At 35.2% G+C, this 13,997-nt stretch overlaps 1 protein-coding gene across 2 annotated transcripts in view; it reads right to left on the reverse strand.

Moving 5' to 3' along the window:
* Mkk4 (dual specificity mitogen-activated protein kinase kinase 4) overlaps positions 1–13,997 on the reverse strand; it is a 356,130-nt gene that overhangs the window by 223,737 nt on the left and 118,396 nt on the right. For both annotated transcript variants that reach the window (XM_090398396.1, XM_090398395.1), the window contains exon 4: positions 10,542–10,655. In XM_090398396.1, the coding sequence (XP_090254522.1) occupies positions 10,542–10,655 (114 nt within the window). The remainder of the gene's footprint in view (positions 1–10,541; positions 10,656–13,997) is intronic.

Raw genomic sequence — 13,997 nt, forward strand, 5'->3', positions numbered from 1 at the left:
TTACATTAGTTAGGAATCAATCATTTTGAAACTCAACTATTGCACATTCCTTCAATGTTCATAGCAATATCCCATCCAGTATGACTGATGCATTCAAAACAAGATCTTGCAATAGCTTATCAATAGCTTGCAATACCACTATCCATTCCGCCTCTGCTCTTTCATCCACTTTCCCTTCGTCTTTCAGAAGCTAATGGATCTGACTATTATTTATACCCTACTGTATAAATTTTGACTGGTCTTTATACATTAGTGTTTCAAGCGAGTCAAATCATTAAGCTCTTTAGGGTTCTGGCAACTCCTGAAGCATGTTTATTCTTGATGCTTCTGGAATTAGTGTAAATGCATACAAGTCAATCCATGTTCAGGCAACTCTTGAAATTCAAACAGGTAGCTGGAGTTGATTTCTCAACCAATCCTCACCACCCTCTATTTGCAAAATATATAAAATTGTCACCTCCTGAGGTCAAGACTATGATCACTCTTACAACTGAAGGCATAATGGTCAACTCATTTATAGTCAATTCTTTCTTTTAATTATTGTCATTTTAGTCAAAATTATAGTCAATTCTTCTTTTATGTGTAGTCAAATTCTCACACACTATTAGAACATCCAAAGTATTTGAGCCTCTATGTTCTATAATGCTAACGTGGATCACTTGTTCATTGCCCATAATGACAGTTGTTTCCATACAATTTTTCTGTCTGTGCAGTTCACATGAATCAAGTCTGCAGTAGTATTCAACTGTATATTTTGTCTTAATTTCTATCTTACATCAAACAGCTTTGAAGTGTTACTCACACAAATACTACCATATAGGGATTTTTACTCTGCTTGGATTTAAATTTTTTTGTCAGTCAAATTCTTCCACTCTTCTTATGTCTTTCCTCCTTGCATAAAATAGACTAGTTGCATTCTGCCATCCAGGTCTCACTAATGCAAAATAAGTTTTAGCCTAATAACATCTTTTATTCCTATAAATACATACAAATCTATCCCTAGGTTCATCTCATTCAGCAAACTCTTGTCATGCATCCAGTTCAAACAGGTAGCCAGCATCAATTCTCCAAGAATTTCTCGCAGAATCAATTCACACCCAAACCCCTGATTTCTGAAGAAAAGTACATAATTTGCTTTCTTGTTTAAACTAGTCCTGTATTTCCTGGGATCATCCCCAACAACGTATCATTCTCCACCCCTCCCTTCATCCTTAAATCTCTAAATGGTAATAAGGAAGAAAAACTGCAGACCTATAAGCCTCCCCACCATATATATAGTCTTCATAAAAATTATGAATAATAGAATAAAATCTAAACTTGGGGGAATGCAAGCCTGTGAACAAGCTGGATTTAGGAAGAATTACAATACTTTGGCCCATATTCACACATTCAGACAGTTCATTGAAAAATCAACTGAATACAATAATCCCATATGTATGGCCTATATAGACTACAAAAAAAGCATTTGATTCAGTTACAACACTAATGCTCTTGAAACCCAGGGAACTGAAAAACCAAATATTGAAACACTAAAAGATATTTACAATAATGCAACTTCTGTAATTAAATTATATAAAAACAGTGAAAAGTTTCCAGTACACAAAAGACATCTGGCAAGGTGATACTATATCTCTCAAACTACATACAACTGCATTAGAAGAAGTCTTTAGAAGCCTTGATTGGGAAACAATAGGCATAAGCATAAATGGAAAAAGGTTGCATCATCTGAAATTTGCAGATTATGTTGTCCTAATAGCAGATAATCTTGAAGATCTGGGAGAAAGGCTAAATCAGCTAAATGAAGCCTCCAGAGTAATTGGATTAAAAATAAATAGATAAAAAACAAAAACAATGATGAATAAATACATATACCAAAGAACTGTCAAAGTTGAAAAGCATGAAACAATTACCTCATATGTATATTTGGGCCAATTGTTATCCTTTGAGGACTGCCAAAGGAAAAAAGGGACTGAACCAAGAATGTCTCCTATGAGTGTAAAAAGGAAAGCTTTCGACCAGTGCATACCTCCTGTCTTAACATACAGAGGAGAAACATGGACTTTAACAGAAGCCCCTAGATAAAAAGCTGAGAACAACACATCGCATTGAGAGAAGTATGCTAAAAATAACATTAAGAGATAGGAAGACAAAACCAAGATAAGGTCTCAAGCGGTTATCGCGGATGTTGTAAAATACATTAAACAGGCTAAGTGGAGAGGAGCAGGACAAATTGCCAGATGCAATGACGGACATGGAGTAGAAAAACAACAGAGTGGAGACCAATGGATGGGAGTGGTAGAAAACCGAGTAGTCTGGAAAACCATGGGGGAGACCTTCGTCCATCAGTGGACAGAACTAAAAGGTTGAAGAAGAAAGTTATTTGCTGGTTATGTCCTTTAATATGATTCTGCTACTGATGCAATCTGTTACTCCCTTACATCAACTTATTCTCTGGTCTTTCATCAACATTAGTATTCATAGTGAAGAATTAACAGAGACAACACACGTTAGAATAATTATTTTACTTAACATTAGGAAAGTAACATTCGATAATGTAATATCATTAACTCAGCTGACCAAAAGGCTAGACACCCGATGTCAATCCTAAAGTTAAAATTAGTTTGAACAGTCTTGTATAATTTTTTTCCTATTCCATATAAATTTATTTACCTGGCTCTCAACTATACCATCTCTCCTTAGTGTGTTATATATTTCCATATTTAATCTGCCAATATCAATAAATATTATGCCAAAATAGCTATAGTTTTATTCATTTTATAAGCTCAGTACTGAGAATGCAGTTGATGTTTTCTATTTTCCTGAGTGTTTTCAGGTATTTTATCTTCTTACTGTTTAATTTACAAGTGACCCTATATGACCACGGGGCAGTTCTGCTCACGTATTATTATTATTATTCATGACAACTCCAAGGAGTCCGAAGACTCATCACGGGAGGACACCTATTGTACAACTCTCCATCTCCACCACTACACCGAACCTCTACTACCAATCATCTACATCAGCGCCATCTACTGCCCACCACCACAGCTAGTATTTTTTGTCTGTACATCTTTGCATTAGAATATCAGCACAGATACTAAAGGTGTTCAAGCATAACGGGCTACCACTTTGACCAGGCTATATAATTTGCACCTCAGAACAGGAAAGAATACATGATAATCTCATTTCACAAAGGTGAGAAAGCTTTCAAAAAAGTTACCAAGAGCTAGCATACAGAAATAGGTTGATAAAGAATCTACACTTTGCAGGGAACAGCATGGGCTTACTAAAGGAAAGTCTATTTGAAGAACTTGCTCACATTTTATAATAATGTGACGAATGAATAAAAAAGGGGGAAATGATACACCATGACACTTTGGGGTCAAGGATTTTTGACATGATACAGCACAGAAAACTCCTGCATAAACTGGAGAATATGGGATTGGATTATAAAACATTAATGTGGATAAGAACTTGGCTGAATGACAGATCAAAAAGTGGTATATGGGGGATGTGAGTCTGCAATAAGTGACCAGTGTTGTATCATAGGGATCAGTTTTTAGACCATTATTATTCAATCGTTACATTAATGACATTGGGAAGGATTTGACAGCTATTTGATGATGATACCAAAACAGGCAGGGTAATCAGAAATGTGGCTGATATTCAGTACTTACAGAATGATTTGAATAGGTTAGAATTGTAGGCACATGAAAATGGTTATCAGTGGGCCTTGTTGGCTGAGTAGTTTGCATATCCGTTCTCCAGCAAAGAGGCTGTATATTCGAATCTTGCCAGGGACATGGGTGTTTGCGATTGCCTACTAACTCTTTGTAGAAAGGGCATCTGCTACCCCAGAACAACTTCTAGCAGAAGGCTTCACTGCTAAACTCAATGAAATATGGGAGTGCCTATAGCACGAAAATCATGGCACATGTGTTTAACTAACTAGAGGAGAAGAGGGCATCCAGTTGAGAATAAAATCAAGGAAGAAGGAAGTAACAGTAAGATTTTTTTTCAAATAAAATTGTGAAAGATTGGAATGCATTGCCTTTTGTGTGCAGGTAATAATTAAAACAATATTTTTTTTTTTATGTTGTTACCACCCACGAAAGGTTATTACTAAACCTAAAGTACATTCGTACCATCGATGGGCAAGGATTTTTTTTACCATTTTTGTCGCGCGCGTGTGTGTGTGTGTGTGTGTGCGTGTGTGTGTGTGTGTGTGTGTGCGCGTGCGCACGCGTAATAAAGTTTTTTTACCTTGGGTGTACTATAAGTTAAAGATATACCAAGAAATTTTTTTTATAAACTTGGTTTTAATCTTTTTTCCAAGTAAGCAAACATGCAAGTAAGCTAAGTTTGCACCTGAAGTATTTTCAGACCTGAGGCAACTCGTGGTAAAGGTGGGATAAGCTCTGATCACTTGCCTAAGAATCCCATAATACAAAGCACATCTCCTTATGGACATGTATAATGCCATGTATTATAGGAAGGGTCACTACCCAGAGCATTATACATGTCCGTAAGGAGATGTGCTTTGTATTATGGGATACTTCGGCAAGAGATCAGAGCTTATGCCACCTTTACCACGAGTTGCTTCAGACCTGAAAATACTTCAGGAGCTAAATTAGCTTATTTGAGTGTTTGCTTACTTAAAAAAAAAGAATTGAAACCAAGTTTATAACATTTCTTGGTATCTTTAATGTATAGTACACTAAAGGTAAAAAACTTTCTACATCCTTCTCTCATCCTGAGATTTTTATTTAATATGGTTTAAGCACCTTATGGCAACTCATATAGATAAATTAATTACTAAATATCACCACCTCTGGATCTGACTCCTCAATGGCGAGACCTCAAAGGTCGAAACCGTTTGGAAGCTTGGATGATGAATGGCAATGCTGTAGCCCATGAAGTTTTAACTGAGGTTCGGCTGATGCTGTCAGCCAGGTCCTGGGTGGGGGAGGGTAATGGATGGCAATGCTGTAGCCCGTGAAGTTAACTGTGGCACAGCTATTGCTGTTACCCCTCAGGTGGCATATGAACAAATGAGCAGCTCTGCTCGATGGTGGGGTGAGCCGGTCACGGTGTAGAGCCAACCGGTTCTAAGAGTTCTTCTAATAGGAGGGGAACAAAGCTGAGTTGTTTTGGAGTTTGACCTGTACTTGAACATTCAATAAAGGTCAAAACCAGTCTGGGTAGTAACCCGTCCATTAATACATAGCATTATACATGTCTATAAGGAGATGCACTTTGTATTATGGGATACTTAGGTAAGTGATCAGAGCTTATGCCACCTTTACTGTGAGTTGCCTCAGACCTGAAAATACATCAGGCACAAACTTAGCTTATTTGGGAGAAAAGGATTAAAACCATCATCATCAAATTCCTGACATGTACCTCTCAGGACTCATATCTGCGGTCTCTAGTCATTGGTCAAGTGTTTTACTTTTGATCCAGCTCTCAGATCCATAAGTTAAAACGGGTTTGAACACTGTCTTGTATACAGCTAATTTAGTGTTCCAACTAATTTCTCTCTTATTCCATATGAATTTATTCAATTGACTTCCTACCATACCAGCTTTCTTGATTCTGTTGTCTATTTCCATATTTAATTTTCCATCTTCACTAAAAATCATGCCTAATTAGCTGAAATGTTTTACTTGTTCCACAGGTTCCCCATTCACAACACAGTTGACATTTTGAACAATTCTACCTATTTTCATCGTCTTTGTCATTTTAATGCTGACCTTCATACCACATCTATTACAACAATTATTCAATTTAGTCAGGGAATCTTATCCCCAAAACCTGGAGGTCGTGGATTTATTTAGAAGTATAAAGCAAAGAGCTGACATTAACATCTCCAATTCTGATATCATGTTTAATACCACTTTCCTTCATAATGTGATCCATATAGATAATGAATAACAGGGGATAATGTACATCTTTTCTCACACCAGATTTAACATTAAAACATCTACCTGTACTTCCCTCAATTCGAACTGCTGACTTGCAACTTAAATAAAGACTAAGTATTGCTTGATATAATGCCCCAATAACACCATATAACTGTAGTGCATTGAATAGCTTCTCTCTCTTGGCACCTTGTCATATGCCTTTTCCAGATCGACAAAACCTAAACACAGAGAATTAAATCAAGTTTATAAAATTTCTTCGTATCTTTAACGTATACATATATATATAGTAATTTTATTTTATTTTTACAGTCTCGAAACCCTACTCTAGAGACCAAACATGGACATTTTTGAGCCACTTCAGGCCTCCGAAAAGCAGGGAAGTGGTGTCACACCATGTGATGAAATTCATCTTCCAACTAAAGATAAAATCACAAAAATCTATGACCACTATGGGATTCGAACCCATGACATGTTGGTTGGAGAGTGTACATTAACTGCTCGGCCAACCAGGCTGGCAGTTTGAATTCAAGAAAGTGTATAACACCTTGGTGCAGGTGATACGTGGCCTCCCTTCAACCTGGAGGCTTCTTAATAATATCACAAAATCTCCTTATATCAGATGACTGATATTGTTCTTTGGTTCATTTCAACTCTAAAAGTATATCCCCTTTCACATACAATTGTGAACGATATTTGTACAAAGTTTTAAACTGTTTAGCAGTATTTTCTCTGACACATTCCACCTGAATATGCCCTTGTAACAAGCAGGGGAATGTAAAAGTCAATAAATTTGGTTTTCCACATGTGCTAAACTGTTATTAAAGTTTTTTCTATGCAGAGTGAACATCATAAAATCGATTCTATTTAAAATTATTGATATTTAGTAGTTATTTTTTATTATGATGTTTTAAGGTGCTATTGTTTCAGTAGCCATTCCCACTAAGCTACGTAGAATGCACAAACTGTGCAAATCGAGTTATCTCTCTTTCTCTCCCTGCAAACGCACACACAACTGGATTATTACAGTGTGAAGATTATTTAACTATGTGTGTACGTATGCACAATGTTGCAGGAATGTAAACACAATTGTTTATAACGTCCCATTCACAGATAATCACTTATCAATAATGATAATAGAATACTGTGAAAAAACATACGAGGAGGATCTGAAAAGTTCTCGGCCTAACAATGAAAAAACGAATTCATAATTTCAAAATTATTTTTATTTTTCAGCATAATCTCCCTTAAGACTAATACATCTATTCCAGTGATGTACCAGTGCCATTATCCCGTCCCTGTAGTGGTTCTCAATAATATCTGCAAAATATCCCTCTATAGCTGTAATCACCTCTTGATTCTAAGAAAAATGCTGATCAACGAGGAAGAGTTTTAGGAAGAGATAGAAGTCAGAAGGATCCAAATCTGGGGAATAGGGTGGATGTTCCAACAATTCATAGTGCAGTTCCCTTAATTTCCCATTGCCAAAACACCTTTAGGGGCAGGTGCATTGTCCTGATGAAAGATGATTTTTTTCTTCTGCAAATTGGGTCTTTTCTCACGAATTTTTTTTGTCTCGTCTGGATAAAAGATCAGAATAATATTCCCCGGTTATAGTTTTACCCTTTTCAAGATAATTAATAAGCAAAATGCCTTTAACATCCCCAAACACAGATGCCATGACCTTTCCTGCTGATGGAACCGACTTTGTCTTCTTTGGCGCTGAACAACCGGCTTCTGTCCACTATTTTGACTACTGTTTTAATTCTGGTGTGCAATTGTGAATCCGGGTCTCATCCATAGTAATAAATCGATGCATAAAATCAGTTTATTCTTATTAAAACGCTCCAAGCACTGTTCAGAGATTTTCATGCAAGTGCATTTTTGATCTGCTGTGAGCAAGTGCGGCACCCATCTTGCACAAAGCTTTTTCATTTACAATTCTTCATGCAAAATATATCCTACATGTTCTTTTGAAATGCCTATAGTCTCAGCAGTTTCACACACTTTGACACGCCAGTCATCCATACCATATGTGCAGATGATCAATGATTTCTGGTGTTGTTACACTTTTTGGAAGTGAAACAACATCAGAAGTGTTGTTACACTTCACGTGGATCATCTTCAAGGCTGGTACGACCATGTTTAAACTCGGCAGCCCATTTCTTAATTGTCGAAAATGAGGGAGAACAGTGCCCATAAACTTTTATGAACTTGGAATGAATTTCTTTTGGCATTAAACCTTCTTTTACAAAGAATTTTATAACTGCACGATACTCAATTTTATCCATTTCAAGGGATACAGACAACACTTTTGCTTCAGACATCTGTATAAAACAAACTACTCGATAGAATGACTTGCAATTTCACACGGATGCTTATGACAGATGTACCAACTTAGAAAAAAAAAAATCTTGCTGATAGTGTTGACATCTATGGTCGAGGATGAGAACTTTTCAGACCACCCTCGTATTATTATTAATATTTCAGCCGAGCATATTGTAGACTATCTGTATTGCCATTATATGTGAGACCAGGATTAACTACATAGGAATGAAATGAATCATTAGTTTCAGAAGAGCAGTATGGTGTAATTATAACTATGCTGTAAAAAGTGTAGATGGAGAAAATGTCAGTCAGTCCTGGGGGGGGGGGGGGGGGGGAATAGATGATTTTCATTGCTCAATGAAACACCACTTCCCTATTTGGGACCTGAAATGACTGTCACCACTGCGGTTTCAGCCCGGAACTTTGAAGATGGGATATTGGTGATGACAGCTGGAGTAGTATAACCACAAAATTAAAAATGCAAGAAGATTTTAGTTTTGGAGAAGATGGTTCATTGGAGACTGTCTGGTGTGAGATAGAGACCAAAAGGACAAAACATATTGTAGTTGCTGCTATAGACCAGGTGGATCCACAGAAAGATGCCATGTATTAGCAGATTAGCACAAAGCTGAACTGTCATTATGGGAGACTTTAACTATGGGGACATACAATGGAGAGAGAAAAGGGCATATGGCAAAATGGAAGTAGAATTCATACAGTTGCTAAGGGATAATTACATGAAACAACATGTTATAGAAGGGACAAGGGGTTTGAGAGTGTTGGATCTGATCACAACATCAGCAAATATATCCATAACCAAAGTAGACAGACATTCTGCCTTCAATTGAGGAGAGTGACCATGCAGTTTTGTTCAGGGAAGTTACCAAGCATGTGGAATTCTTTGGCAAAAAAGTGTTTATCTTGCACTATAAAGCTGATAATTATGACAGACTTAGGAAACATCTTGGAGCAGTGCCACAGTTTGAGAAGCTACAAAGAAAGAATGTCTACTGACATTCTTTCTTTGTAGCTTTGTAATGCATGGTAAGTGGTCAGAGATTGTTTGAGAGAAGGAGTACCAGACTGCATACTCAAGTTCAGAAGGATAAACCAAGTGGGAATTAAGTGAATGAACAGATATAAAACAAGAGCTGCAAAAAAAAAAAGAAAAAAGAAAACATTGTGGAGGGAATGTAAAGAAAAGGATGATGAGAAGTACAAAGTAAAAGCGAGAAGGGTGACTGATTTGGTAAGAAAGGCTAAATCAGATTATGAGAGAAAATTAGCTAAGCAGGCCGAAGTCAACTCAAAAAGGGTTATGAGTTAACTACCATGAGAACTGTTTAAGGTCATCATACCATACTATGAATGACAATGACTATGGTATGATGACCTTAAACAGTGCTCATGGTAGGAAGGTGGCAGAGGCAAAAGAAATATTTGAGTTGCTGAGTGATCATTTTGCAAAGGTGTATCATCTGGGTGGAGACTTGGCAGTTGCTATTGATGGTACTGGATTGAAGGAAAGTAGACAGCGAATTAGTTCTGAGGGTATATTGCAAAAGTTGGTAAAATAGTTCAAAGGATTACTTGGAAGTTGAAAAACATCTTAACAAGTAAAGATAGCGAAGTTATCCCTTTTTATAAGGCTATGATCAGCTACATATTGACTCTACTGTACACAGATTTGGTCTCCTGGGGAGCAGAAGGTAGCAGAGAAGATCCAGAAACAAATGACTAAGCTGGTGACAGATCTGTTGAACGCCACTATGAGGATAGGTTGAAGGTTTGTGGATTACTAAGCTTAGTTGATCGGTGAAAAAGAGCTGACATGATTAAAACTTATAAAATAAAGAGCTTTTATAAAAGTGATGCAAAGATTTTTTTCTAAATATATGACAAATAGAGAGGGAACTAGGAGCAATCCACGGAAGCTGTGTAGTGTGATGAGTAGGGGTGTGAGGACCAGATATTTTGTGTAGAGTGGTGAATGGGTGGAATAGATTGCCAAACTTAGTTGTGAGCTCCTGAACAGTGAATGAGTTAGCTATATGATATGTTTGGGTGTCCCTAATGAGCCTTTAGACTCCATGGAGATACCCTATAATAATACTAATTATAAGATGTAAAGTACAGCTGCACTGCAAAAAGAGAAAAACTCACTGTGAGTTTTGCATGCATTACAAATTATACTGAAATAAACCTAAAGTTATTTAAATAAGCAGGCATATAATTTAGTTAGATTAGAATTAAAAAAGAAATGCATACATGCCAAATGAAATATTCACATACCTTTACAGCCATAACGGTTCCACTTTTTTTATGAATCATTTTATTAACAGTACCAAATGCACCTCTGCCAATTTCTCCAGTGTCAGTCAAATCATCTGCTGTGAAGTCATATGTCTAAAAAAAGTTTTGAAAAATCAACTATTTAAATTCTTATAAAATATCATAAGCAGAATAGCATAGAAAACTTTGTCCTCCCCCCCCCCCTCCCTGCCTGGATTAAAAACTTTCAACTAAAAAGTGTAATAAACCTCATCACCATAAGCGCTCCTACTCAATCCTCACAATCAAGATCTCAAGATCAAAAAAGTGAAAATCTGGCTAATTCAATCATATTTATACTACTAAATTTTGGAAGATTGATAATAAAAATAACTCTTCCATAAATTTCTAAAACAAATACACGTAAGTGTGTAGTAAAGATCATAAAATACTCTACAAGCGTTAATTACGATACACTTAATTTTATCTTAATTATGAAGGGAATTTAAGTGATTTTGGCACGAAATCCCTATTTTCTTGCTTTGACATCAACTAAAGCATAGAATCAACAGTAAACAATTGTGATTATAACATAGTTCATTATATACACATTTCAGTCTATGTAAATAAGACCATACAATCTAGATGGATGACCAAACAAGGTTTTAGGCTTTTTCTTTTGATCTTCAACTCAAATAGAAAATTAGTTGAACTTATGCACAACATTTTAAGTTCAATTTGTTTTTCAGTTATTGGCAGTTTAACATATATGTAGTTAACTTGTTTCAATAATGAAATACTTTGAGTTGGCATAATGAAAAGAAATATAAAAATGGAGGAAAACTCAAGTAAATCATCTTTTCTCTGATGGACTAACAAAAATATTCAGTGGTTTTAAAATTCTGCTATGGATTCATTAATGCCATGCACATAAGAGATAAAAATGTGAGATATTTCTTCTGTATTTGAAGAGGTATTTCTTCTGTATTTGAAGAGGTAGAGACACCTTAACTGCTAAAAGCTTTTTTGATGAAAGAATCCTTAAAATCATTAGATAAAAAGGCAGAATCTCCAACAAAGAGGACACATGCAAACCATCAGATCTGTTCAAATAAGGACAATAAAGTAAACTCAGAGGAAAAGCCATTCTAAATCACAAAAATATCATCCAAATATCTGTACCAGTATGTAGGTTTAGGTGAAATATCAAAAATACACTGTTCAAAGTGTTCTATGAAGAAGTTAGCAACAGTAAGAGAAATAGGATTGCCCAAGACTGTTCCTTTGATTTGATGATTTCTTTTTAAAAGAGGAATGACCAGAATTTATTACAAAATGAAATAGTTTAACAATATCTGAAAGAAATTCATCTAAGTAATTCAATGGTGTCAGATAAAAAATATTAGTAAAAAAAGGATACAACATGTAAACCAAGCATAATATATGAAGCATCCAGATGATCAGAAATTTTATTTTTAAAATCCGAAGTGTTTTTATTTAAGCAGCAGTTCTAGTTGACGTAGGAAGTAAATTAGATAGAATTTAGAAATCTTAAAAAAGAGATATCCTATATGGTCTATGACTGGTCTTAATGGAATATCTGGTTTAACTCTGGGAAGACCATATAATCTAGATGGATGACCAAAGAAGGTTTTAAGCTTTTTCTTTTGATCCTCATCTCAAATAGAAACATTATCAATAAGATAATTAAGTCTGTTTAGTTGACAACAGGCAGGATTAGATGTGAGGGGCCTGTAAGTTGAATTGTAGCAGCCTTTCCCTTGTCAACTTTAGTAATAATTAAATTGTTACTATTCTTCAATGATTTCAGCACTTTAGTTTCAGAGAGAGAGATTTGGATGCAGAGGCTTGGAACTAAAGAATTTTTGCACACTTGAAACAAATCCCGTTAGCTGTTTTTCGAGATAAGGATCAAAAGATCTATACTATGAAAAAAAGTCCATAATGGGGATACCTTATTTGGGGAGACGGCAAAATGTCCTATTGATAAAACAGAAATATTGATGACCGGTCTATCTACGTCACAGACATTGTGAGTAGTGGTTCTAGAGTGACTTACAAGTAAATCAAACTTATGCTTTAAATTATGTCAAGAAGAATTACAAACATGCAGATAAGTTGATGAAATGTCTAAAATAGTGTTAAAAATTTCAGCTGCTAATATAGATTCTAAAGCAGTCTTGACAAAAACGATTTCTCTATTTAAGAGGGCAAAAAATTTTTTAGCTTCATAGAGTTGATAATTCCTTTAAGTAATTCAGGAGCTTTATGAGCCCTATAAACGTCTTTTGTTTTACAACAGATAGGAATAATCTGAGCCATCGTACAGCATTTTAAAAATATTATTCTGTTAACATACTTTACTAACATTTTACTTACATCTAGCACATTGTTTAGAATTAGACTCTCCATGAAGTCTAGAGATTTGTTTCAGTAATGATATACTGTGTGTTGGCATAATGAAAAGAATCATAAAAATGAAGGAAAACTAATGTGAAAAACTTTATTAATGTAGAATTTTTGCCTGAGTATCATAGGCATAGTCAGCACAAGAGATCATAGAATGGCAATTAACCTACTTCTAGAGTCCTTCATAAAAGTCATTTCTTCATAGAATGTCTTTATAAAGAAACATGCAAAATTTTACTTCACTGTCCTAATTTAAACAGATCCGATGGTCTATGTCTATCCCCTTTGTTACAGATAGTACGTTTTAAATTTGCTAATCTCTCCCAACTATTTTTTTTTCTAATTTCATTCAGTACAAGTTCTGTTTAACATGGTTTAAGAATAGCAAAGAATGTTTGTGTTTTATTAATTATGAAGGTTACCTATACCCAATGTTATGAGTTCTATACCCACTGGTAGCATACAACTATTGAGTATGTCATGCCAATATGTGTGCAATTTTTAGATGGAATAATTAAACCGTAAAATAATATATTCTTTTCAATGTGGATTTAAATGATCTATTATTAAGTATATAACTGGTTCACTAGCTGATGTATGTACATATGCTACTGTATTATTTATTAATTTATTTATTAACATTTTACTTACATCTAGCACATTGTTTAGAATTAGACTCTCCATGAAGTCTAGAGATTTGTTTCAGTAATGATATACTGTGTGTTGGCATAATGAAAAGAATCATAAAAATGAAGGAAAACTAATGTGAAAAACTTTATTAATGTAGAATTTTTGCCTGAGTATCATAGGCATAGTCAGCACAAGAGATCATAGAATGGCAATTAACCTACTTCTAGAGTCCTTCATAAAAGTCATTTCTTCATAGAATGTCTTTATAAAGAAACATGCAAAATTTTACTTCACTGTCCTAATTTAAACAGATCCGATGGTCTATGTCTATCCCCTTTGTTACAGATAGTACGTTTTAAATTTGCTAATCTCTCCCAACTATTTTTTTTTCTAATTTCATTCAGTACAAGTTCTGTT

The sequence above is a fragment of the Typopeltis vanoorti genome, chromosome 9 (genome assembly GCF_054136105.1).
Source record: "Typopeltis vanoorti isolate ZY-2024b chromosome 9, IOZ_Tvanoo_1.0, whole genome shotgun sequence".
Classification (NCBI taxonomy): domain Eukaryota; kingdom Metazoa; phylum Arthropoda; class Arachnida; order Uropygi; family Thelyphonidae; genus Typopeltis; species Typopeltis vanoorti.